This window comes from Hippichthys cyanospilos, chromosome 14, assembly GCF_059441005.1.
Source record: "Hippichthys cyanospilos isolate Australia breed blue-spotted pipefish chromosome 14, RoL_Hcya_1.0, whole genome shotgun sequence".
In the NCBI taxonomy this organism is placed as follows: Eukaryota; Metazoa; Chordata; class Actinopteri; order Syngnathiformes; family Syngnathidae; genus Hippichthys; species Hippichthys cyanospilos.
The window spans coordinates 14202921-14229684 of NC_142382.1; the positions used below are offsets into that span (position 1 = coordinate 14202921).

The window sequence follows — 26764 nt, forward strand, 5'->3', positions numbered from 1 at the left end:
TTTCTTGGTGTCAGCTGTGTTCTATAAAATACTGCTATTTTGAGAGGGCAGATCTGTAGTCAAACAAAGTCAAGTGAATTTAACTGACAAATATTGCTTTAAAAAGTTATGACCCGTGGGTCATATATAGCTTTAGAATGTGTTCTGTTGTGTTCTCCTTCGTTTGTGTGTGTGCGTGTGTGTGAGTGCCTTTTGGTTGGAGTGTGTCAATTGTGTGCAGGTGGTGTCATCCCATTGGCTGGCTCTCCTGATTTGCCGCCCTATTTAAGCAGCCCACGGACCAAACTCTGTCTCTCTCCGGTCATCCCACCGCCAGAAAACGCCACCTCAGAAATTGTTAGATAGTGTGCATCTGTGTTGCTCGCTGTGTTTGTAAGAATCTGTAGATTGAGCAGTAGTAGGAGAGGGACGCCGTTTTGGTTTAACCCTTTTTCTCCTGTTTTTGCGTTAGGTAGTTAGTGAGCCAATTGTCATTCGTTTCCTTTTTGTTTGGCTAGTTATTTAGGGATTCAGAAGATCTTTTGTTTATTATTTTGTTTGTTTGCTCTCCCCCCGAAGACAATAAAAACTGCTGTTTTTGTTCTCAACAACTTTAGTTTCACGGGCTTTTTCTGGTGGTGAGGGTACGGACGGGGGAGCACACACGTTATATCCCAGTTCCCCTAGGCTGGGTGTAACAAAGTTGTACGTCCAAACCTCGGATTGGTTTTCAACATCCAGCCAAATCATACTGTAATGTGGTGCTATTGAACTATATGGAAAGAAAGAAAAACGAATTACTCATGACCATCTCCTGATCTAGAATGAGGGTCACCAAACTACCACGGGAGACAGAGCTATGACCTAGCGCTGCTCTTGCTGCAGTCCGTGCCATCCTGTCTAGTTTCTGCTTGGTGGGCCCTTTGTGTCTTGACAAATGATCACACCTCTAGGATATGTAAGGGCTCTTTGATGATGAAAGAAGTTCGAGCCTTTTGAAAGCTGACGTCCACAACCACCTGATCTGAACCCGATTGAAAGGAAAAGTGGCCTGTGAGTCAATGACAGAACATGCATCTAAAAAGAGTTGGGTTGAAAATAACCGAATTATGGGCCAAGAACGATTTGACCCAGTTTACTGGGTTGTTTTGCACAAAACTTCGAAATTGGGTCGTTCTATAAACGACAACCTAAAAATCGAGCTTTATACAAAACCACTCAAAAAATTGGGCCAAATTGACCCAAATATTACACAGGTCCTTTTTAATACCTATAATGTATTTGTTTTCGAGCCAACTGTTTTTAGAGTGTGCCTTGTATGGAGCACAGCAGCCTGCAACACGTGTTTCGCGCATTCGCTGTCAATTTGTGCCATCATCTCATAGCTCAGCACCTCTTTGAACTCCTTCTGGACAGTTGGAGAACCGTTTCAAAATGATTATGTAAATTTAGGAGAATGCTCAGATTGCGCATGTTGTAATAAAAGCAAACTATGCGTACTTTGAAGAATGTAAAATAAAAATTTGGGTTCGAATAACATTTTGAGTTGATTATTTACGCGTTGCTACATAATCTATTGATGACAGAGCAGGAAATACTGACTTTGAAGCCGTTTCCCAAATTTATGCTGGTACTGTATGTGATGTAGATTGTCAAAGGATGGAAAACACCCTTTCATGCGCTCATCAGGACATCCGGGGCAAACCCACCACAGTGCTCTCACGGGGCATGTTCTTACTCCGCCTCTCGTTCCTAAACCGTCACATATGTTCGCGTTTTAGCGCTGTTCGTGACATCGCTGCTCAAAAATTACATCGTATCAAACCTGTGGTACTGCTCAACTTTCTGAGAGCTTGTCCGCTTACCGAGCAAGCATCGCACTCAAGTGACGTCACTTGTGCTCCTCCATCAAGCAGCTAGCGGACATTGAGGCGCGAACGCGTGGCTCACTTCACTATCGTGTGGGCTTTTGTACCCCCAGCACCCGCGGTGCGCTCTGGTCAGACAAAGTACAGCGCGGACGTCAGTGCGGGAAGGGAAAGGAGTGTTGGTGGAGAATAGGACCGAATTACGCTGGGCGTGGCAGACGAGAGGAAAAGTCGCTTTTCTTTTTTCTTGGAGCCGAAGTTAAAGAAAGTAGCGGTCGCCATGTCACTGTCCGTACAGCAAAACGGCATGAAGGGGGACAACGAGCCTACAATCGAACTGTTTGTCAAGGTAAGATCTGCGCGGCAAAAGTTGTAGGTTTGGAGCGCTTTGCTGTCTAAAACTACTTGCGAGCTGGTATGTTTACCCCAAGACGAATGCGGTGCTAGCTATTTCCATGTGCTGGGCTAGGACCGTTCTGGGTAGCATTAACGTGTCCCTTTCGCTGTGTAGTTGATTGGCCATTGTCTGCTTGGTGGAGCCTTCCAGCAATCTCCGCAATGACACTGTGCCGATGCAGTTCCCCTTGTCGACTTGTTGAAAACAAGCCCTTTGTTTTATTTTATTCACTCTCATTTTTTCCCATTTGGGTACGGTAAATCTACTATGTTTTACTCGTCGACGTGGTAATGTTGAAGGCACAGTATAATGGAATCGTACAAGGTCAGCCATGACTGGGCAATGAAGGCAAGTCAGATTTTGATTGTCAATATTGGGTCACTGTTGGCCAGGGAAGCGCTTTAGTGATATACTATTTCCTAGACGCCGCTTTTTGTGTTTTGGGGTTTACTAGAACGTCACTTTTCATCGGCGGATTGCTTCTTACATGGTCCCTGATCCTGCTCATCTTTTATGGAATCCGGACTTCTGGTTTTTACTGCTATACAACAGACTACAATGATTACATGGCTCTTTTCATTTTCTTACGCAGGGCGGGAAAAGGGGAGAAAGGGGGGTGGGGACGAGCTTTTGGCACACCAGGAGCTGGGAGTGCTTTGTGGGGGATAATGTGTATTGAATTGACCTAGCGGTGATGCGGTCCATGTGGATGCTTTTTTTTGAGGGGGGGGGGGGTCTCTTGTATTCAACCTTTTAAAATAACAGTAGGGATGGAACAAGACAATACCACGACATAGTCCAGAGAACGAGATATTTTTTGCTCATTGTTTGCTACAGCTGACAAAATGCATACAGATCCTGTTAGCTGCAATTCACGGCCTTTATTGTTGTTGCTTTTTTGTCTTTTCAAATTGTCTTTGTCATATCTGGTAATATTTTACCATCCTTTTCTTCAAGTGGAAAATCAAAATACAGCCACTGGTGATATGAAAATAGTCAACACATTGATTATTTCTCATGTAGAGCTGAATATATTGACACTTGGAATATGTTTTTTTTTCATATAGACTGAGATTTTAGATAACTCCCACGCTTTGTTATTGAGACAATGTGACGTCAGAACCCACAGAACACACATTTGAGTCAGCTTGTTTTTTTCAAAAGCAATTAGTACGAATGGCAACTGTTGGGCTGTCAACATCAAAGTGTGCAGCCATTTTTGATTCTTAAGTTGCCTTTGATTGGTAATGTTACTCTCTTCGCCAGTTGATATATAGGGCACACAAGCAGTGTTAGCTAGCAGCTGATTGTGCTTAAGGATGTGCTAACCCTAACCCCAACAGGCACCATACAATACTATAAAGTGCCAGTATGATTACGTCACTTTTCTCTGAATTGGTGATTGAATGCGATTTCAGGACAGGGTTGTGTTGTTTTTGAATCTCTAGTCATGACTCTCATGTTGTGTGATGCAAAATCAGTCGCTGTCACGGGAACCACGATAAAATCGTGTCCACACATTATTCAGTATGGTAACTTATTTTGAATCCCACCACAATTGTTGGCATGTTTTACTGTCAGAGCAGCAACAAGCAGTCCATACTCGTGAACTCCATTGCTGAAAAACAGCTAAAAGAAAAAGGATCTTGTGCAGTGCAGGGATGAGAAATCTCATGCTGTCCTAATCTTACAAGATCTCGTTGCAGGAGATCTCATCCCATCCTTACCAGACAGCTTTTATAATTTTACACTTGTTTCACACAAGAGCAATGTCTGATGTCATCCAGGTGTTTTTCTGTGAGTCAGTAATTTAGGCTGGTCTCTGTTGGGCTTCCATTTTGGATGTGGTTCAATAAGGAAAATCTCATTCTGGTGTGAAGTGCAGCTTTTTGTTAAGGAAGAGTTTTTAGATGGAGAGATACAGTATTTCATTCAACCAGGTCATTTATTTCTCAGGGCATTGAATCTCACAATCTACAAGGGAGATGGTGTCAGCTGCAGATCTGGAAGCTTTACACATGACGTGACCAACATTTTCCTTCTGCCCCTCCTTGCTTGGACTGTGCACTCTCTCAGATGTGTGATGCAGGGCTGGGCGCTATTTAACTATTGTGTCATAAATTTTTCAGCCCTTTCTGTAAAGCTTACTTATGAGTACATAGTCAAGATAGATTCGACTCGGTGGCACAGTGAGTAGCATGCCCGCCTCCCAGTTAAAGGGCTCCAGGTTCAAATCCACCTTGCTCTGTCTTCCTGTGTGGCGTTTGCATGTTATTCCTGAGCCCTCGTAGGCTCTTTCTGGGCACTTCGGTTTCCTCACTTACTCCAAAAACATGCATGGCAGGTGTATTGGACATTCTAAATTGTCCTTAGGTGTAATTGTATGCGTGAAAGGTTGTTTGTCTCTGTGTGCCCAGCAGTTGGCATGCAACCAGTTCAGGGTGTGCCCTGCCTACTGCCCGCAGCTAGCTGGGATAGGCACCAGCAAGACTGCAACTCTTGTGAGGATAAGCGGCTCTAAAAAATGGATGGATGAATACCATGCTGAGTTAGAGTTAACATAAGCAATCAATACAGAACTCAAATTATTATATTTTTTTTTATTCACAAGTATCTCCCTCTGTATCTCCCTCTGTTTTATGCCAGGTATAGCCTTCAATAAATGGTTTTGAAGATACTGAAGGCAATGAACAAGAACAGATCACATTTTCATTGGTGTGACTGATGCGTGCTGGTAGGTGTATTGTAAGGTTCATTCAATTTAAGGTATGAATTCTGAATTCCATGGCAAAGAAGACATTTTTGCAAAAAAATAGTAATATCTGTGCATTAGCTGTCCACTCCAATCTGTCTATAGTAATATTGCTATTTTGAGTTCGATTAACCAAATCTAGACTTTCTTTTAAATTGGAAACTGAATAGGGAAAAAGCTATCTAATTCATGGGCACAGTCATTTTACTTGTAGAAAACTAAACTGAAATCATTTAATATATCAGCATTATTTTTGTTTGCACTCTTTTTCTCTAGGGATTGCTAACCTTTAACTGTAACCTTTAACCTGTAACTGGAGATTTGAGTGTTTAAATGTCATCGTAGTTTGTATTTATTTTATGGCTATTTATTCTGCCAATATAGCTTCTCTCATAGAGTGTATCCTTATCATCTTAAGAATTTGTTCATTTATTAGATTATTACTTATTAAAGCTATTGCTAACCTAAATTTTATATCATAGACGCTGTTACCATAAAAGAATTCAATTATTACTGTGATACATACTTTGGGTCATATCATAGAGCCCTAAATTCAGGTCATGGGTGGCCAGATTATCCAGTATTTCATCATAAAATATCATCTTCTATGACATTGTGAGCCATGATCACTGTGGAAATTGTCGCATGTTAATTGTACTGATCGATACAAGCTGGGAGGAACACTAACAGTAGAAATTCAGGTTTTATTATTAATGGAGGCGGGCATTAACACCTGTCTGCCACAGGCCGTTTTCTTCGCTGGTGCACTGACAGTAATTTTGAAACACTGAGAGTGTAATTCCCAACGAAAGCAGTGGTCCACCGATCCCATGAATGTTCACAAATCCAAAAAGAAAAGAACAGGGGCAGTTAAGGGGATGAGTAGCAGGAGGAGGAGCAAGAATAGTATAAGAATTTATATACAGTGGTACCTTCGCAACCCCTCTCAAATCTTCGCCACTCAGTGTTAGTCTTATTAATGAGACTTTGTGGGTGGGGTGGTTTTTAAATGGGTCAAAAAAGAAATTCCTACTGCTCACTTTCAGCATACATATACAAATGCAATTGCATGTAATAGTTAACGATGCACAAAATAATAATTTTCCACCAATAACCGATCATTTCTTGCTTTGTGTTTGCCGATACAGTCAACCAATAAATTAATTTTTATCAGTAAGTATTCACACAATCTGTAGTTTAGTTTCAATCCCACTTTCAAATATAGTATGTTTGTAATGTACCTATTGTGTGTACACAAGTGTAAGATTATATGTGTGTGTGTTTTTTTTTTTTTTAAATCCTCCCCTCAGATATTTGACAGACTTGACTGCTTCAAATTGAGATTGGTGATTAGCAATATGACCTAAAATTCACACACAGCTCCGGGTGCAAGGCGGTCTCCACATGCCCATGTCTCTTGCACAGCCAAATACAGTATATCATTCGAAGAGATAAATCTTGCCGTTTTTCAGAAATAAATGCACTTTGAATGTGACAGTGTCATGCATGGACCAGCAAATCAGCTCGACACTTCAGTCAGTTAAAAAAAAAAAGAAAAAAAAGTCAAAAGGTGAAAAGGAGCAATTCAGAGTCCAAGCACCAGTGCTTGTCATTTTTCTACTCACACCATTCTTTTTCTTCATGGGTGGTGTTCCAAGCATCCAAAAAAGAGATTTTATTTTTTTCCTCTTTCAAAAAAGAAAATAAATACTGCTATTTGTCTTTCTGAGTCATTGAAGTGATGCTGCTGCGGCAGGCATCTCAAGGTGTGTGTGTGAGTGTGTGTGTGTTTGTGTTCTGCTTCTTTTGGACCATTGTCTGGCTTCCTGGATATTAGACCCGATATTGCTCCATCATTGCATATCTGATAAGGAGACATTTTCCACCATTTGTGCACTTTGAAAGAACACAGAGGCTTTCCTATTGACTGTGGGGTTGTGCAACAAATCTTTTCTTCTAACAAGTCAAAGAAGGGAAGTAGGCTACAAAAAATGAATGAAAACTTGCTTTGTAGTTTGGGTGTGATTTCTGCTCTACAACGCTTATGTTCATATTGGGCTGTGTTTAGACCTTATTAACAGTTTGTTTCATAAATTGGTAGAAAGGATGGTAAAAGTGCGAATGACGAGATCTGCCTTTTTCTCATTACTCTCTAGTACTCAAGATGTGAAATTTTAAGACATTGAGAATGAAGTTCGATATTATACCATGTAATTGTTCCACATGATTTGTTTTTATTTTTGTAAATTTCATCAGTACAAAGTATTGTCCATCCATATTCCTGGACTGGACAGCTTTATCCACTTACCACTGTAGCTGATGGTTTCCTTTAATGTACCAGCACAGTAGTCCTGTGTCTGACGGGAAGTTACAAGGTTTCCATAGAGTGATGCAAGCATGAGTCAGACCTATGCCATGGAATGTTAGGGTACTGCCATGACCCAGAAGGCTCTAACCTTTATGACTACTCTTCTCTTTGGCCTTGCTGGATAAGTGGAATAATTAGTCAGCAATTGTCCAACCAGAGGAAATATCCCTGCACTTGCCAATAAGCGCGATTTTATTTCATTAATAAAATAAACGATTGAACAACCTCTACTGGACCTAATTGCACCTACTGAAAACCTAATAAATATATTTTTTCTTTTCTGAACAGAGCCTGCTGAGTTTTAGGACCTTGTTTTAATAATTCCAACTTTTGTAGCCTTTGTTTCATGTCCATATTCTTGTTTTTGTCTGCGTGTTTCGTTCCATGAAGCAGTCTCAGATTATACTGTTTCATCACCGCAACGCTTTCTCCACACAGAGACACACATTTTTCAGCAACATCCACGAACATGTAATCCGACTCCCGCATTGTTTGAAGACCTTGTTTTTCAGTGCCCATCTTTGATGTTGCCACTTTCTGTCGGTATCTAAAAGTTAACGTTTGCTGTTATGCTAGCTCATGACTTCTGATGAATAATGGAATTAAGGCGTTTGTGATGAGGTGTGGCACCGTTGTATTGTGGGAACTGTAGTGTAGGCCTACAGTGCAAACCACAGTAGGCCTGCAGGCCGGTTCTAGTAATAAATCAATATCATCCTGTGGACCATGGACAACCTTCTTGTGGCCCGGATTCGGCCTGCTGGCCGGCACTTTGACACATGCGGAGTAAGAAATCACCTAAATGTGTGAATGGCAGTTCACTCTACTCAAATGCACTCCTCTGTGTGAAATAGTGAAGTGTTTGGCTATTTAATCCCATTTTCATTTAACCCCTTGAGTCAACTGCTCTATTATGATTAATTCTCTTAAGTGTTACACTCCTGTCACAGAGTTAACACTACAGCATGCATGACAGCCCAACAAATTGGAAGAGGTGTTTGCAATGCGGGTGTCATTACTGCGCCTGTCCCAAATGAAAATCTTTTGCGTGTTGCAGCTTAATTAGGAAAGCTGTTGGGGAGTTCATCGTCAGCTCCTTATTCGGTCAAAATGTGGCCTGAACTTGTTAAGCAGTCCGCCCAATTTTAGAATATCAAGTGTGTTGGGGAGGAGTTAGCCAAGTTACTAAAATTAGACATGAGCTTAGACTGGCTGGACCCTTCCTGGGCTGAAAAAAGATCATTGTCCCTGACAGATGCCTCATGCAATTTTGCAGTTGTTCAAGATAAAAATATTGAACAAAGCATTTTTGAAGAAAGTATTTTTCATTTGTAGAGGTGTCCGTAAATAATGTAAGAGCAGAGAAAGGCGAAGACAGGCATTTTATGTCCTTTTCAAAAAGCCTAACTGTTCTCAAATTAAATATGATCAAAATAATCATTAGTTATTTTGGGACTCTGAAGACTGTTTAAAGTAGCCCATATTTTAGGAATTTTTGCCTCTTGAGTAAATATTTTTAGATTTTGGTAGTCCTGCATAAAAACAGACTGGTTATCTAGGGCTGTCTCTACCAAATCTTTTTAAAATCGATGATTCAATTGAATGATCATGTAATCGGCCCATGTAATAAATTCATTCTTTTTTAAATAATTTACTAAGGTTTAATTTACTAATGTTGAGTGTGAGTGAATATAAATACTAGGCATGGGACGAGCTACAAATTCCATGAGACGAGATATCTCACGAGATTGTGAGTGAGATTTTGACAAATTTGGGCAGTTTTAAATAAACGTGACTTTCAAAATCGCAATGTACAGTATTGCCTTTAAAGTTGTGGGCCCATGCCTAGTTGGAACCACTGTGCGACTAATCTGATGTTGTGACGGTATACCGCGACTCAAGCCGCCAAAATCCACTGCCTTTCACCCTCAAAAATGGCTTCATATCGAGCGCGTTTTACATACCAGAATCCAGTATTGTTTTGGTAGCTCTCACACTTGATGGTTCCACTGGTGATGCAAAACCTCAATTGGTTGCCACACAGATTATTTAAAAGAAATCTGATCATCCTGCATTTCTCATTTGTCCTTTTCAAATAATGGTGGCTTGCAAACAACATTTAGGTGCATACCGCCACCTACTGGACGAGAGTTAGCACTATTACACTTCTCGCCCAATAATCAGTACCCTCCAAAAAATGTAAAAGGAAATGAATCCCTTGCCATGCCAGAACGAAAAATCTCGTGATTTTTTTTAATCTCGCGAGGTCTCGTCCCATCTCTAATAAATACTAATTGTTTATTATTTTATACACACGAGTTAATAGACCAACAAAGTTTGCCTTTGCTAATCGGTGAACAATTGTAATTGGCATTAGCGCTCTAGCGGTGACCATTTGAAAACAACAAACACTACCATTTAGTTTGCACCTACATTATGTACAATACACATGTAATAGGGTAGAGACGCATGTTCTCAGTCGACCTATTTTTCGTGAAGTTACCTGACTTGGTAGACTATTTTTACCAGCTCTACTTTGTTTTTTTTGTTTTTTTTTCTTCCAAAATAAGACATGGCTTCAAAAGGGTTTGTGCGGTAATTCTTGAACCTCCCACTATTTTGATCAAATCGACATGATAGGCCTAACCTTTTATATTGTGATAAAATATGCATGTCTTAAAAGGTTGAACACGGTTAATATGAATAGAATTTTTTTTAGCACTGTGACTAGATGTTCCAGTTTCTCACATGGCCATTTAGGAAAAGTAACTGCTCAGACCTGTCATAAAGGATGTCTGATAGAGATAATAACAGATAGATGATTCACTCTTCTGACCAAATAGGCTCACACTGCACTTGCTGGCTATGATCTAACTTAAGCATGACTCACAGCCTCCACTCAGCAGCTGTATTCTTTTTTTTTTTTTAAATGAATACACAAAGCTTGTGTGTTTAAGACCTTTTTTCCTTCTGAGATAATGAAACTGTTAGCAATCGTGATGTGTCCTGTTCTGCGTCACCTCTGATTTTCATATTGCCTATTTACATCAAAGGTTAGAGGATGATGTAACTGTCTGCAATGCTTAGGAAATGTTATTTTCTTAGTAGACGATAGAATGGGTCGGTCTGATGAACAATTCTTTCACATCCTGTAAAGATGTCTGTCCCCTCCAAGTAATTTTTACTTTAAAAGGACACATGTAAAAGTTTTTCTTTACCTCCATATTGTGTTTTATTGGGATGTGAATGAACCCTCAACAAGGCTGGGGGACTGCCAGTTGCTAACTGGTGACATGCCTAAAACTACAAACAAAAAGCGCTTTGTGTCGTTTCTGTATAGAATGTTCAGTAGAAGCTTATTCCAAATGTCAAGCTTCTATAGAGGAGCTCTGGTTAAAGAACAGATATTCTAAGAAACCTTGCTTTGCAATTTCTGTAATTTGGACAGATTCTGAATTTGTGATATGATTGCGCCTACTTTCATTTTACCCAGGTCTATAGTTGAATTACTTCAGGCAGTCGCATGACTTTGACAGTAGTGTGAACGGTTCCAGATGGAAGCACAACTTGTGAAATTTAACACTACCATCACTATCATCATGTTAGGTAAACAAGGAAGGCACCCTCTTTGATAGGACTAACAGGACATTTCTGGCATAGTTTCCCCTCCCTTTCCCTCCAGTGACAAACTTGACACCCCCCACCCCCAACAAGAGAGGCCCATGATAAGGAGAGAGAGATGGAATGGAGGAGGAAAAGGAAGAAATGAGCAGAACGCTAAAAAGTACTTCCTTTTTAATAGACGTTTTAAGCAAATTACTGTTTGTTCTTGCTTCTGCTGAAGAGCTCTGCTCCTTTCCTAATGCTTCCCAATTTCCTGTAATTTGCCTCTCTACATCTGCATTCATTGTCTTTGGCCAGAACTTGCTCTTTGTTCTGTTTAGACACTGCCACAGCTGTGATAACCGGCTTACGGTGCGAATGTGAACTAGTTGCTGTCATTATCAACATTAAAGGAGTCTTATGTGAAAGTGATGGACTGCAGGAAATGTTTATTTGAAATTAACATTGCATTGGCGTGCATGGTTTGCTTGGGAGATGGCGGTCACCTGCAAGTCGGTCCTTCATACAGAGCGGCTGTCTGTTCATGTCGTGTTGTCTGATATTGTCATGGTAACAGTTGCTGTGCTGCATTTTCATCCTTGGTCTACCTAAATCTATCAATCAACCATAGTTGTGTCCCTTTGGGGGAAGTGGTTTCATCACCGCATTGTTTTACTCAAGGTTCATCTAACAAGTTCAACATTTACAAACCATTCATCGGACAGTGATCTAATCAAAGCATTTAAGATGTTCAGTTGGAATGAAAGGTTGGTGAGATGATGTGGGGCTACGGCTTTCTGTACAATTGACACCAGCAGATGAAAGAGGGTCATCTCACTGCTTGTTACACAGAGAACAACAGCAGTCAGCTTGTTCGCACCAGAATAGAGCCGACTCAAAATTTCTAAACAAAGTCTTCCATTCAGTGACTGTTTCTAACCTTAGGTTGTTTTTTTTCCCCACAATTCATTCCCACTGTTGTTGTTTCACATTTTTATCTGGTGCCCTTGCACTTGACAAAAGTAGGTTATATTTTATGGGGATGCACCAAAATGAAAAATGTTTGCTCGAAACTCATTTTTTACATAACATTTGCAGTTTTATTCTTGAGTTGGATTAATTTATTTACAAACCACTTGAATGAAACACAGAAGCTTAGTTATTAGATTTGGTATTGTAAACATAAGTGACTAGATTTACCATTTATTGAGTAGTTTCACCAGATCTTCAACTTCCATCTCCTCACGTCACCCTCATCGGCATCTTTGATGGGAAATAGATAAGTGATGATGATGTAAATCTCCAGTTTACGATTGCTACACGCAAACGCGGAGCCAGAAAATTTGGCAAATCTCTACTTTGGTCTAAGACCTTTGATTTTAATGAGAAAAAAACCCAAACCTGTGCTCGTATAGCAGATAGGGAAAATGAGACATTCACTGCCTGTTTGCAAGAACGTTTAGACTATGACTGAGTTTTGTCTCTCGGCTGACCGCCAAAAATGCATTATTTTGCCATTTTTGGCTGTTGAGTTTTAGTGGCTGTTTTGAAAATTCGGTGCATCCCTAAGATTTAGTCAGGTAATGTATTTGAGAGAAAAAAGGTATTCATATGGTTGAGTTCTTAACAGGGTCCACATCACTTGCATTGATCTTCACTCTTCACTCTTGTTTGTTCAGTCTAGAATGAAAGGAAACAAGAAGCCAGCATGTTGAGTCACTTAAGGTGTACCCGCTTCGGAAAGTAGTTCTCCAGATAAATGGAAGCAATGTGTAACCAAGCATAAGAGAAGGCGGCACCACTTTATTCTTTTCTTATTTTTTTTCGTTTACTTTACTTAGCCAGTCAGGCAGAAAAGAAGTGTTTGTGAAGGGCTCTCTGACCGAGTACAATACCAACCAATGTACCAGAGAGTTTGTGCTACATGGATATATGCTTATGGTTTTTTTTCTTTCTTTTTTTTTTTTTTTTTTTAATTCTTGAGATATTCCAAATTTTGTCATAGGATGCCAAAGGTACATTTATTGAAACATGCACGACTAATATGTTGGCGATTAAAAATATGCACATTGCTATTTTGGTAATATGTCTTACCTGTGTATTCACTATAGGCAGGAAGTGACGGTGAGAGCATTGGAAACTGTCCCTTCTCCCAACGACTGTTTATGATCCTGTGGCTTAAAGGCGTCGTCTTCAACGTCACCACTGTGGACCTCAAGAGGTACATCCAAAATTTTCCTTGTTACTTCTCCTTATTCTCTTCTTTTTCGTCAATTTGGCATACAATGTCTGAAATATTTACAAAAAAAGCCTTATATAGATTGAATTTCGTTGTTGTTGAGTATTCAAATAGAAAATTGTACAATGTTTCGAAGATGTAGGAAGCAGTTAGAAAATGCGCTGTTGTTCATAAGCTCTGTCAGTCCATAATTGTTTTGCAACACAAGTGCAGATTTGCAACATTTTTTATAGGATACTGTCATATTATCTTTTTTTCTCCCCAATTTCTTGTTAATTGGGCTGAAAATCTTAATAATCTTTATTTTTATGCCAATTACCTATAGTGACAAGCAGAACAATTACTGAAAATGCTCTTCCATCTTCCACAGTAGATAGCAGAAGTACAATTAATTGTATTCACTTTATGCCATTCAAGTATCTGAATAATATTTGTTATCAACTTAAGAAGGCCAGATTTCACAAGTTCTGCAAGTAGACCTACTCTCCTTCCCCCACCGCGAAAAACAAACAAAGAAACGGACATTTTGAGACTGTCTGGTGATGTGCTGAGAGATTTTTCTAATGCAATGTCTAGCCCTTAAGTGGTGCTAATGTTGTGGCTTGTCGGTGTATTTCTCACTGGTCTCAGGAGCTGTGTAGCACTTTGATCCAGCCCCACCCCTGACACGCTCACAGTCTCCCCACTGTTTATTTGATTTTCTCATGACCCTTTCCCAGGCTGAAAAAATATGGAAAAACATACACCCGGGCTCTTTTGAGGACACAGACTTCACACACATCTTGCCTGCTTTGCTAGACATGTTATTTATCATCACAGAGATCAAATTTGGTGATCCTCTGCAATGCTGACTGGATTTCCTGCCAGCTGCAAAAGAACATTCCAGCACCCGACAACCGTTACCAAATCCACTGAGTTTTTCCTTCAGTATGATTCATCTGAAATTCTACTTGCGTTTTTTCCTTTCTTGCCAAGCCACACCATCCGAATGCCAGGCTATTTTCAGCCGTGGTCAATTGGACATCTGTTCTCTATCATCAAACTTCCTTGTGTGTGTTCAAGACTCATTCAGGATTCTTCACATTTTGTGTCATATAATGTCCATACTGCAGCTGGTCACTTCCCCTCTCCAGAGCTCAGTCCTTTGCTTAAGATGCATGACTGTTTGAGTTTCACAATTAAAAGTTAAGGCAAGGGAGATTTGCCTGAGTTTGGTATATTCACCTTCAGCTTCCCTGGCATTCTGTGGCAAAGTACTTGTAACCTAAAACCGCGTAGTAAAATCCTGCAATGTGAACATTAGCAGCATCTGTTACTCACCTTTCTGCTAACAAGTCTGTGTTGGTTGCGGTAGGTACAATTTTCCTTCTCGCTTTGATAACTAACCGATCAGGTTTAAGAAAAATAAACTGATATCAAGAGAAAGTGTGTTTGCTGTATATACATGGGCTTTTTAATATTGTGTTAAAATGGAAGAACAATACTTCGTGTTCGAGTTGAAGGAGGAAATGAATTTCAAATGTCACTGAGCCAAGTTTAATACTTTAAATTGCCTGAGTTGACTTCTGTTTGGTCAAATATTTTATATCAGTAATGAAAGTCTCTGATTCTATGACTGTTTCTTATCCACAGCTCAATGATATCATTGGCCAAGGGTGCCACTTCCCTTTTGCATGCCGAAGGCTTGATGTTATTTCCTGTTTTGGCCTGCTATGGCTGCCTTGTCCCAAATCTTGCCCACCTCTTTGAACTTTTTATCGCATCGGCTCTAGTTAAGTTTTTGTACTCAGTTCATTTTTTGAGAGCTTATGAAAATATAGCACATTGGGCTGTTGAATGCTGAAGGGAAAGAAGCATCTGTGTACACACTAACCATTCGACACATGCTAATTTTTGTTTGTGCGTCGTCAGTGTCATCTGCCAACAGGGACATCTGGTTTGAAATGCAAATGCAAGCTTGTAGGCCTCAGAGTGGGGCACATACAAACACACAAGAGGCAGAAATGAGTACAGTTTCTCACCTTAACCTGTTTGCTTTGTTTAATTATTGAGGTTATATTTATATTACTCTGCTCCTCTGAATGTTACGATTTATTAGCTGAGCAGCTAACTTGTCTTAATTTGTTCACCTCAAATATTTCCTCTGTGACATGCAGGAAGCCTGCAGATCTGCAGAACCTTGCCCCTGGTACGCATCCTCCCTTCGTCACATTCAATGGCGAGGTCAAAACAGATGTCAACAAGATCGAGGAGTTCCTTGAGGACGTTCTCTGCCCGCCCAAGTGAGTATTCTCTCGCCTCTGTGCCAGCAGTGCTCACTGTGCTATTGCAAAAAACAAAAAAAACAAAAAAACAACCTGCAATTACTTGTTTATTTACATATATTTTATTTGCAGATACATGAAACTTGGCGCAAGACACCCTGAGTCCAACACAGCTGGCATGGATATCTTTGCCAAGTTTTCAGCCTTCATCAAGAACTCAAAACCAGATGCAAATGAAGGTAGGGATTTCCTTTCACACTCATTGAGATTTACTACTAAGTATTTTCAGGTTATAGAACCTAAATATCAATCGTCACAGACAATAACAGCAATCCTTAACTGAACCTGATTGTCTATTTTTTGTAAATAATACTGAACATCACAGTGAGCTGTACATTTCCTTACACCAATTACGTACTTTCATAGGCTAAGAACACACAGCTGGAAATCATCCAGTCTTGGAGACTCTTGTGGTTGCTAAGCAACATTATTGCGCTGCCCTGGTTGGTGTCTTCTAGGCATAACACAAAACACCTCCTGAGCTTTTGTTTACTTCCTTCTCATGTTTTTAAACTCCTCAACTGGTAGGACACAGCGAAAGAAAAATGAAACTAAAGGTCACAAATTCATCCCTTGTTTGCAATTCATCCACACAGGAAGAGAGAAGAAGGCATAGAGACATTATGTCACCAACATAATGTCATCTTACCATCATCACAGAATGCCTTGATCCTGTGACAATATCTGTTGGGCTGTTCTCCACCCAGGGAAAACATTGAGTCATAAATTGTGTAAACAGTGTGGCTCTGAAGTCATAAGTGTGTGAACAAGGTGCACACAAACAACATATTTTCTAACATTATTTTAAATTGAACGAGGTTGAAAAATGTACAGTGACCATGTTGTCCACAATACCTACATGAAAAAAAAAATCGGTTTTACAGTAATCATGTTTCTCGATTTAACATCTTTAACAGTCCTTTGTATGTAATGAAATTCTGCCCCCTTGCGGTTGGTTACGATATGTCCACACCGGGGACGTCTGCGCCAGACTCAGCATAAATTGAAGTCAAAATTCCTTGTGGTTCTATGCAGCTCTGGAGCGCGGGCTGCTCAAAACTCTGCAGAAGCTGGATGAATATCTTCGTTCACCTTTGCCTGATGAGATCGATCACAACAGCATTGAGGACGTCAAAGTATCAAACCGCAAGTTCTTGGATGGAGAAGAAATGACCCTGGCTGACTGCAATTTACTGCCAAAGCTGCATATTGTCAAGGTGCCTGCTGTAATAAACAAGCATTAAGAAATTAACCAATTTTAAGACTCAGCGTTTGATATTGAAAGTGTATGGATCACGTGTATTCTGTGATGTAAGACCTCTCTGCCTTGGTACTGTTTCTTCAGGTGGTGGCTAAAAAATACAGAGGTTTCGAAATCCCCAAGGAGATGACGGCCATCTGGAAGTATCTTAACAACGCCTACACGCGCGAAGAGTTCACTAACACCTGCCCCAGTGACAAGGAGATCGAGATCGCTTACGCAGATGTAGCCAAGAGGCTTGTCAAATAAGCTCACCTGTCTTGAACCCCCTCCTCTGGTACCGCTAGACACAGCACATGGACTGGAGTGCTAACACATGAAAAAGAAAACTTTACATATCCTTCCCTCCTTTCCCAATTCATCATGAATTATTTGTCAGTAGTCATTCAGCAAAGGAGTCAGTGCTTATCCTCTACACTCTCTGATAAGTGACCTTCATAGTGACCTTCTCTCTGCATGCGGAGGAAAGTCCATGCACAGCTGTTTGTATGGTTGTAAAACTTTCAAAAACACAACCTCTAAGAAGCATTTTTTCCCCAGTCTTTTGGCTTTTGAACAGTGTTTAGTCTTTTCAGTGTTTATGATCGAAATTAACCCAAACCTGCGTTAATGTATCCGCTAAATCAGGTCTTGTATAGCCTGTTGGTATCCAAACAGCTGAACAGTTTCATTTATATGTAGCTTACCAATAGATGTCCACTCATGCCTTGTATGATTCACCATATTGCCATATAGAGGAAATATTCACCTAAACAGTAACGGCAAAAAGGACTGCTCACAGGCTTCTGAAGCAAAGCGTTCAGCGCCGGTAGCAGTGCGGCTGATGGGGGGGGGGGGGGGGGGGGGGGGGGGTGAGGGCACATAATTTTGGTCTGACTGTGGAAGAAACCCCCCCATCACACAAACAAGTCAAGTAGAAATCATGTAAAGACACGCCGATCTGTAGTCAATAGTGTTGACGGTTTACAATCAAAACAAGAAAAAAAAAACAGCAAATCTTTGGTCTGTTGGTTAATCTCGAAGTAGTGAATGTATTGATCAGAGTAGCTCGAAAAGTGCTTTACCTTATAGTGTGGAAAAGCAAAACATTATTTTCTCCTAGTTTTCACCTTTTGTTAGGATACAATTTTGCGTCAAGGAATTGTAAATATTTTTGCTTGAATTTCATTGTGTAAATTTTATACATAGCATGGTCATGGCTTAAAGAAAGGAGCCATTTCCTGCCCGCTCAGAATGAAATTTTAGATGAGCTTTCATCTTTTTTGCCTTACTTGTTATCTTTGCCGGATCATTTTAATTCAACACTTGTTTGCCGTTGCACCAAGTTAATATCAAAGTTGTGCTCTGTTTTGTCCTTATTTTATTTTTTCCAAACACCAAATTTAAATAAACGTGTTATTGGCAGTGTTTAATGTGTGCCATTGAGTATACTTTTGTTTCATGCTGTCTTTGGGTACTTGACCCAATACTAGAGCAGTATCAAAAAATTAATCCACTTACTAATCAAATTATGCTGCATGCCCATCGAATTTTCAAGCAGCATCGGAAGTGGTAAATGTATGTCAATACATTGGCACGTTACCTTTGGCAATGTCAATGGAAACAATGTAACTACGGACTTTGAAAAAAAAAAAAAGCTTTTGTATTGGACCCCATTTCTTTGGTGTGAACAGGTCTTCTTGACATCTTATGCAGCCAATTGGATTCCTCACATCAAAAATTTTTAGGGCTTTTATCAAGTCTCCAAATCTGATGTGGGCCTGTTCTGACCCAGCTACATGATTGATTCACCTAGCGGGTTGGTGTAGTAACTACGTCGAAAACGGGCGTCGTCCAGCACGCATAGTCTTGACGTCATATAATGGCGACAATAACCAGGATGCATTCGTGCAGTATAAATGATTAGATTTCGTGATGTGAGCGTAAGTGTACTGCCGAATACGGGTACGCACTTTATTTTATTTTCCTTCTCTAAAGTAAAAATAAAAACACGCACAACTAGATTCGTATTTTAATGAAAACAAGCGTGGTACTGGCGCACGTGTCACTCAAATAAATGCTTGCGAGTCGCGTTTCGTACAGTGATGTCACAGACCGTCAAATCCGAGCTGTGCGGACCTCTTCGGACTGATGCATCCTCTCAAGATCGGATATGAAACTACCTCAGTGAATGCTCAATACATCCTGCAAACAACGGCTTTAATGTGCTTAGTTGCTGAACAACGACACAAAGTTTCAATCTGGGCTAAAAAATTGATTTTAGCAGGCAGTCCGAACAAGTCGTCAGCTCACGAGGGATTTGTGCTACCCCGTGCCAAAATCCATCCTGATGTGGAGCCTCTTTTCTGCTATTTGACAAAAAGAAGGTGTGGGGTCATTTACTGTAGTTGTTGGATGCTCTCCAGGTCGTTAAAGTGTCATGTTTCCAGCCCAGTCTGCGCTCCTCCGTTACTGGAGAACATTAAGACACGGGTTGCACTTATAATTCACTGGGAGGAACTTCACCTTGACGAGAAAAAAAGGGCTCTGTGTTAATACTGTGGCGATACACCACCGCACAGTCATTACCAGACGGACATGAACTGTCTTACTGCATGCAGTTTGTGCCCATCATTAGAGCGACAACAAATAGATTTAGCTCTTTTCTACTTTTATTAACGGCATACAGCTTGAGTCGGTTTATTATGCTGCCAATTACATTTTTGTAACAATAGATATTGGCTTCTTTTGTGTTGCTCCTTGTGCGATCCTCTCCCACAGGGAAAGTGGTACATTTTCTGTTTGGCATTGATTTTTCCTCCCCTCTCCCTTTCCCCTCAGCTAACCTGGTTTTCTCACTTTGCAGGTTTTTACACAACACCCATTTATACAGCTGGCTAAATATTTACACTCGTGAAGTATCTCACCCAAGGGTACACACTGTTATCCCAGTTAGATTTTAGGCCTACAATGTGTGAAAAATTTTCCTTGCAAATGGAACTTTTGCATTTGGCATTCAATGTGGTAGTGTGATATTGCCTTCCTTTTAGGTTAGTCAGTCAAAGCCCAAAGGAATTCTCTATAATGTACATATGGAATTTAAGGCTGGAACATTTTTCTTGTGGTTGCATTTGTCTACTAATGTTTTAAAAGCTGCAAGTGACCCAATATAATGTTGCATGATGATGTTTTCACAAGTACAAGAGAACAAATTCATCTTCATTTTATCTTCTGTTTTAGTATCACAGACAATGTTTATGACTGATTTAACTTTAGTAAGCCAAGACTATTAAAGTTCATCAGTTGGCTTTATTCCACTTAAGTGTGCATGTTTGGGATACGCCAGAAATATTTCATCATGCTGTAATGTAGACAATATAGATAGATGTTTGACTAAGCCTGTGAGGGGAAAATTGAAATTGAAAGGAGCATATTCATGATGTCCATTAGTCTATTTTCAATAAATTGTCCTTATTAGGGTAGCAGGTGAGCGGAAGCGCGTACACGCTGACTGGGCAAAATGTGCTACCTGGACAAAAATGAGAGAAAAAGATACGAGTAAAACAAATAAAAATAATATTCATAAGTGTTCCTTAAAAAACAATTTAACTAATGAATGTCAAACACTGCTTTTCAAAATAATCATTGTAAAACCAAACTGATCAAGAATGCCTAGACAAAATTCATGTTAGACCCCAAAATAACATGCTTTGTCCTTTAATTCAGTGGTTCTCAACACTTTTTCAGTGATGTACCCCCTGTGGACTATTTTTTTTCAGTCAAGTACTCCTTAAACAGTGCAAAGCATTTTGGGATTGAAACAAAACAAAAACTACTAGTCAACAAGTACCACTGATTTTGAAGTCATCACTAGACCTACCACGCATGTAGTAGAAACGCGAGGCAAAGCTGGACTAGCCTGAGAAAACCCAAGCAACCACAGGGAGACATGCAAACTCCAAATGCGCGGGCCAGAGCTGAGAGTCAAACCAGAACCTCAAAATTGAAAGACAGACACGCTAACCACCGACTCTGTGTGTGGCCCGCACACATAACATATATGAATTTTTAATATTGAAGTCCTGTGAGAACTCATTTATGCAGCAGTCAGGAACTGAGCGCAAGTAAAAGTGACATCCAGCAAACCCTGATGAATGTCGCCGCTTTCTTCATAACTCAAGTGTATTTTGCAACATAATGCTCGCCGTGTCCTTTATTTGGCCCTTCAAAAATGTTGGCCTTCAGTCAGAAGTTACATTGGCATCAGTGTTCCAAACTCTTCATCTGCATCTGGTTAAAGGAGCGCTAAGGCCATGTTGGAACCTCCAGCAAAGGTGTATTTTTCTTTCCAAATGCCTTAAAATCATACGAGCTGTCATTAACCCATCAATCCTAATGTCTTTTTTGGCTACAACAGAGTGGTTTTGTCTGGTGGGCATATATAAGTCATAAATAAGCCTTTGATAGCTCTGCATGACACATCAGGGTGCTTAGAGTAATTCAGAGTGGCACATTGGTGGAAAGCATGAAACCCAAGAATATTCTTATATAGTTAAGCTTTTAAAATCGTCTCAAATGCTGTTAATGTCAGTTTTTCAGCATCTGGTGTCAAGCCTGGAATAAATGCCGTGTGTGTGTTATATCTTCGGTTTTCGTATGTGTGCTTAAAATAAAAAGGTCAATGTGTCCCTTCAGATGCCAATTGCTGGAATGCAAAATGAACAGAATTACAAGATAATTTCACTCCACTCCAGGTGTCGAATAAGAATATGACAATTGAGAGCTACTTCTTTGGTACTAAGTAATACCAAGGGATACCGGTTTATGTTCATGATTTCTCACAATAATCAAAGAATACTGTAGCTGTAGTAAATATGAAAATCAAGTGTAATATGTAACGTACATGTCATATGGCTACTCTTGTGACCCTCGGGGGCACCCTGTCGGTGACCACTGGTCTAGTATTTAAATCATCAAGCTATTATTCAAAATATTAAATAAGATTTAATTTGAATGAGGCAGTTGTAAATTTGATATTGTGGCATTATTCATGACCATTGTTGGGCAAATGACTTCAAAACAGTAATGCATTATTTATTACTTATTACTGTTATTTCGAAGTAATTAGTTACATTGCAAAATTACTGTATTTGAAATGTAATGCATTACACTACCATTGCTTTACTTTTATATTACTCTCACCACCATGACTGGAAATATGGATTTGCCATTCTAAATGTAGCTCATTACGCTCATTACACATCCAGAAAAGATTGGCTTAATCCAAAAACAGTACACATCATTTGATCGGTATTTTATTTGAAAGAATTATAGACATGACTGATACAGAATTTTTTTTCGTATTTTAATCCCTTTATTACTTAGTTTCATGGCATAGTGATGCATTGTTTATGCTGTAGGCAAAAATAGTTAGTGCATTTCACAATTTCAATGTTAATATTCAAATTCAAGTTCAGTTGGCTAGGTTAGGGACAGAAGTTTCAAAAATAGATGGTTTTGGTGGGGCTAACGTTAGCAGCTAGCCTACATCATCGTTATTGTGTTTAACGCAGTGGTTCTAAAATGGGGATACCCCTGGGAGTACTTGAAGGAACTCCAGGGGATACTTGAGATTTTATATATATATATATATATATATATATATATATATATATATATATATATATATATATATATATATATATATATATATATATATATACACATATACATATACATATATCTATATATATATAATATACATATATCTATATATATATATATATAATATACATATATATATATATCTATATCTATATACATATATATATAATATACACATATATATATATATATACATATACATATATATATATAATATACACATATATATATATATATATATATATATATATATATATATATATATATATATATATATATATATATATATATATATATATATATATATATATTATGATATATGTTCCATCCACCTGTGAAATATTTTTTCTTTACCAGTGTAAAGAATCTTTGATGGCAAAAAAAGAAAATATTTTAAAACAGAGCACTTTGCCTTACTGCCCTTGTTGCTCTATTACTGTTTTTTTCTTGTTTTTCTTTTATTACTTACTTTATTATTTTCTCAATTATATAGTGTATGTAGTCTGCTCAGGGAAGTGGACAGAATAAGAATGTCGTTGTGTGGTATTACTATGCAGTTGACAATTAAACTCTTGAATCTTGAATGAATACACCTTAATAAAAAAATCCATAATGTCTTGCACGATTCACTACAACACAAATCAACAATTAGGTGCTTTATGTTCCAGTTGATTTGCTCTTAATTTGAAAAGAAGAACATATTGTTCCTGTCACTGCGTTAAAAAGCATTAAATTAGAAAAAATGGATAGATTGATAAATTAGATTAGGGCTTCCATACCCCCACTTGACGGGCATTGGTCTTCAGAATTTGAATATTAATGTTCTACATATATCAGTTTGTTATTTTTATTGATTTGTTAAACTGTATTTTATTCAGTATGTCACACTTTCCAGTTTTTCAATGTGTTTATGTTTGACTCTTAACCCTCACAACTGCTGTTGTATAGTTGCTGGTGGAGCATCAGCTAGCCCATCGACTCCCAAACCACCAAGTAAAAGCTCAGCTTATCTGTCCTCTAGTCAACCAGTCTGGGTGGGTTTTGTGGGCTCACATTGTTTATTTTAGCCCTCATTAAAATGTGGTGGGGTGGCTTTTTCTCTCCGGGGCTCGGTGGCTACTGTGGTGTAGAGATAGGGGTCTGTGGTAGACCCCTTGGGCTACTCACAAAAGCTGCTTTGCCCCCCATCCCTGACTGGCCACTCACCCCATGTGGGTCCTGCAGTTACACCCTGTGGCAGAGCTGCGGTTAACTGCGGCAGTTGCCTGGTTAAGACGAGTGAGTTTCAAGACATTGCCGTTCACTATATGTACCACTAGAGGCCACTATAAGCCACAAAATTCCTTCGGGTTTTAGCTCCCTTTCCTTTCCACTGTCAGCACTTTTTTTTCACGGGAAGCAAGCACAGGGGTGTTTGTGTGCAAAGGGAGGGGTGTGTTTGGGTAAAAAGACTTGTGGGTGGTAAGGCTTCAAAGTCTCACACAGAAAAAGGGCATCTCTTTTAGTCCTGTGTCAACTGTGTGCTTGTAAGACGCCGTGTGACGTCAGGTTCGTCAGGCCTCCGAGGGGCCTTTGTCGGGATGCTTAGCCTCTTTATGTGTATACAATAGCTCCCTGTTTTATTTTGTCTGTGACGAAAAACAAAAAAACAAAAACTGTGACATAAAAAACTTGTTTGTGTCGGCAACCACGCCCACCACCTTCAATTTACCTGGCAGGTTATGTTTCTTAAATGCTTGCGATGAATAACTGTCTGGTATGTTAAGAATTACAGATGTGCGTGAGTGTGTGTGCGTGTGTGTGTGTGTGTGTGTGTGTGCGCGCGCGTGTTCAAAATGGGTATTTCATGCACATTTCGAGTCAGAGCTCACCCCCCTGGTTACCATTTTGTTTTGGACTATAAGACCCACCAGAGCACAGTATAAACCGCAACAACAAACACTGAACAGAAAATCTATTTTTGTCATGTACAGGCTGAACTTGGATATAGGCCGTACTTTGCAACATCAGATATTTCCGCAGAAATTAGCACATGAACGTTTTGCTGCTTTTTTTTTTAATTTAAAAGTTTTTTTTTTTTTTTTACTGCCTGTTTACGGTAAACTCATGCCGTAAAACAGACTGAACACGGCTGCATGTTTTAAATAAGAGCACCACAAACATATAAAGTCTGCAAGTTTAGAAATAAGAGCAACAACATCATCATTTCACCATAACACCGACACATTTGAATTATTTGAATACTACATCAACAGAACAATAACACAACTGATTGTGATTACTTGTGGAGAGTGCCCTCTGGTGGAAAGAAAAAAACTCAAAATCAATGCTTTGATATCGTCCTCTTCCTTTGTTTATTGGGAGACTGCCCGCTGGTAGTTAGAAAAAAAAAACTGCAGAAAGCTTGTGGTGCAAATTGTAGTGTGTTCTTCATCGTGAAGAAATGACATGTCAAAATGTAAATAAATGGTTGATTTAAGTCATCAACATTATGAAGAAATACTGATAACAATATTTGATTAAAAAAAATCTAAATTTTAAATTCTTCAGTAGGCACCTTTTGCCTAGGTAACAGCTTCACACATCTTGGTATTCCCTCAGTCAGCTTTATGATGTGGATGCTGCTTTATGACCCAAAATGACATTGAGTTCACAGCTCCCATTTTCGAGATTTTATTGACAGGTATTTGAAAAAGAACTATTTGACTGTGTCTGAGACTGTTTGGCACTGCTTATTACCCCAAAATAGCTCAGTAACTCAGTGAGTGTGTGTGATGTATGAAGCAGTTCATATATGCCCTACAGTTTTTGCTAAAGTGAACTAGCAGGTTCCGTTTCTGAACTGCCTAACACGCCGATGATGAGAGTAAGCCCTTTGAAGTTTTGTCTCTGCCATCCATCTTAAATCCCTGGCTTTATTTTCCTGCCAGCCACTGCCAAGGCCATCCCGGCAAAGCAGAAACTCCCCATTTGACTCCTCCCCCGCCATGACTGAAAGGACAACAGATTTGCTCTCACATTTCCCCAATTGACGCTCATACTTTTTTTGAATGGTAATATTTTTGTTTGCTACACCTTTAGCATGGATTTTTTTTTTCTTGTGACAAGCCTGGAGCAAAACAGTGTGTGATCTATGTTTACTGTTGTTCTGCAGATACAGGTTCTTCATTGTTTTTTCACCTTTCTCACCAAGTGAAATGTCTTCTTTGCTCATCAGTATCCAAAACTGATGCTGTGACTCTTAGATTTAACTCTGGAGGAAGAGCAAAGGCGACCAAGCAGAAATGTGTTTAGCTGCTCTTTCAAAACATGTGTCCATAGTTTGTGTTGGCTAATCTTTGCTGTCCAATGGCTTTTAGACTTCATTTTGGCATTTCAAGTCAATATTGGTTTAAGTAAGAAACAAAAGTCTTTGTTAAGGAATTTTAAAGTATCTGCCTGTAAGCTCTTTCGATTTCCCAATAAATGGCTTTTACTGTACTTAATCTTTCCCCACTGTATGCAATTGCTGTTAAAATTTTAGATATGCCCAGATGTGTTTACTGCAATTTTTTTTTTTTTACACAGGCAGCCAAATCTGTCTACACAGAGTTCTCAAACTTTTTGGAGTCAGGGACCCCCTTTAGGAAAGCACATTTTCCAAGGACCCCGGCTTGCAAATGTTTGCGGGAACAAAAACAAAAACAAAAAAAGCTATTTTGGTCATCCATTACTGTTTTCAATAAATCCAAATTCAATGTATGTAGACGTATTTTCTTTGTTTGGACAGCTTTTCTTTTGTCTTTTACCTACCAAATGAAATGGTCTTCAAAACACATCCAAATGCATCCATTGCTAAGAAAGTCAAGCCAAATTTTATTCAGAAAGCATATCTAAAAAGAAGGCGATAGAAACCTATGATTAGTCGCTCTTGTGTGTAAAACCCCAGGTAAAAAGATCAAAATTGTGTCAGAATCAGAAGTGCCTCTAAAATTGGCACAAAATAGTATAGTAAGTGCTACTCATATATATATATATATATATATATATATATATATATATATATATATATATATATATGAGCAGCAATCTTATCATAGATAGCAATATTGCATGCAAAACTTGATAGCTAGAGCTATATAAATCATAGATAAAAAAAATATATGAAGGAAATATGACATTTTATTTACCTTTGAGTGATTGTTGACTAGAGCTACTTACAGCCATAATCCCTAGCGAGGGTAGCATATCCTTTTTCATATTTCTTGATTATCTCCGGCTTCGTTTCCATACTAATCAATGTCATCTTCTTACTTCTACCTTAACATCACTAGCAATCTTGGGACCCATG

At 39.1% G+C, this 26764-nt stretch overlaps 1 protein-coding gene across 2 annotated transcripts; it reads left to right on the forward strand.

Annotated features, from left to right (window-relative positions):
- The first annotated feature begins 1686 nt into the window (after positions 1–1686).
- Positions 1687–17630, forward strand: clic4 (CLIC family member 4). 2 transcript variants are annotated; one of them, XM_088433680.1, is made up of 6 exons: positions 1687–2196; positions 13079–13188; positions 15363–15488; positions 15603–15709; positions 16566–16747; positions 16876–17630. In XM_088433680.1, exons 1-6 carry the CDS (start codon positions 2128–2130, stop codon positions 17038–17040), a joined length of 759 nt encoding a protein of 252 aa, XP_088289806.1. In that variant the 5' UTR covers positions 1687–2127; the 3' UTR covers positions 17041–17630. The 2 variants fall into 2 exon arrangements, with proteins under 2 accessions (XP_088289806.1, XP_088289808.1); XM_088433682.1 differs by lacking the exon at positions 1687–2196 and adding an exon at positions 4957–4978.
- Positions 17631–26764: the final 9134 nt, after the last annotated feature.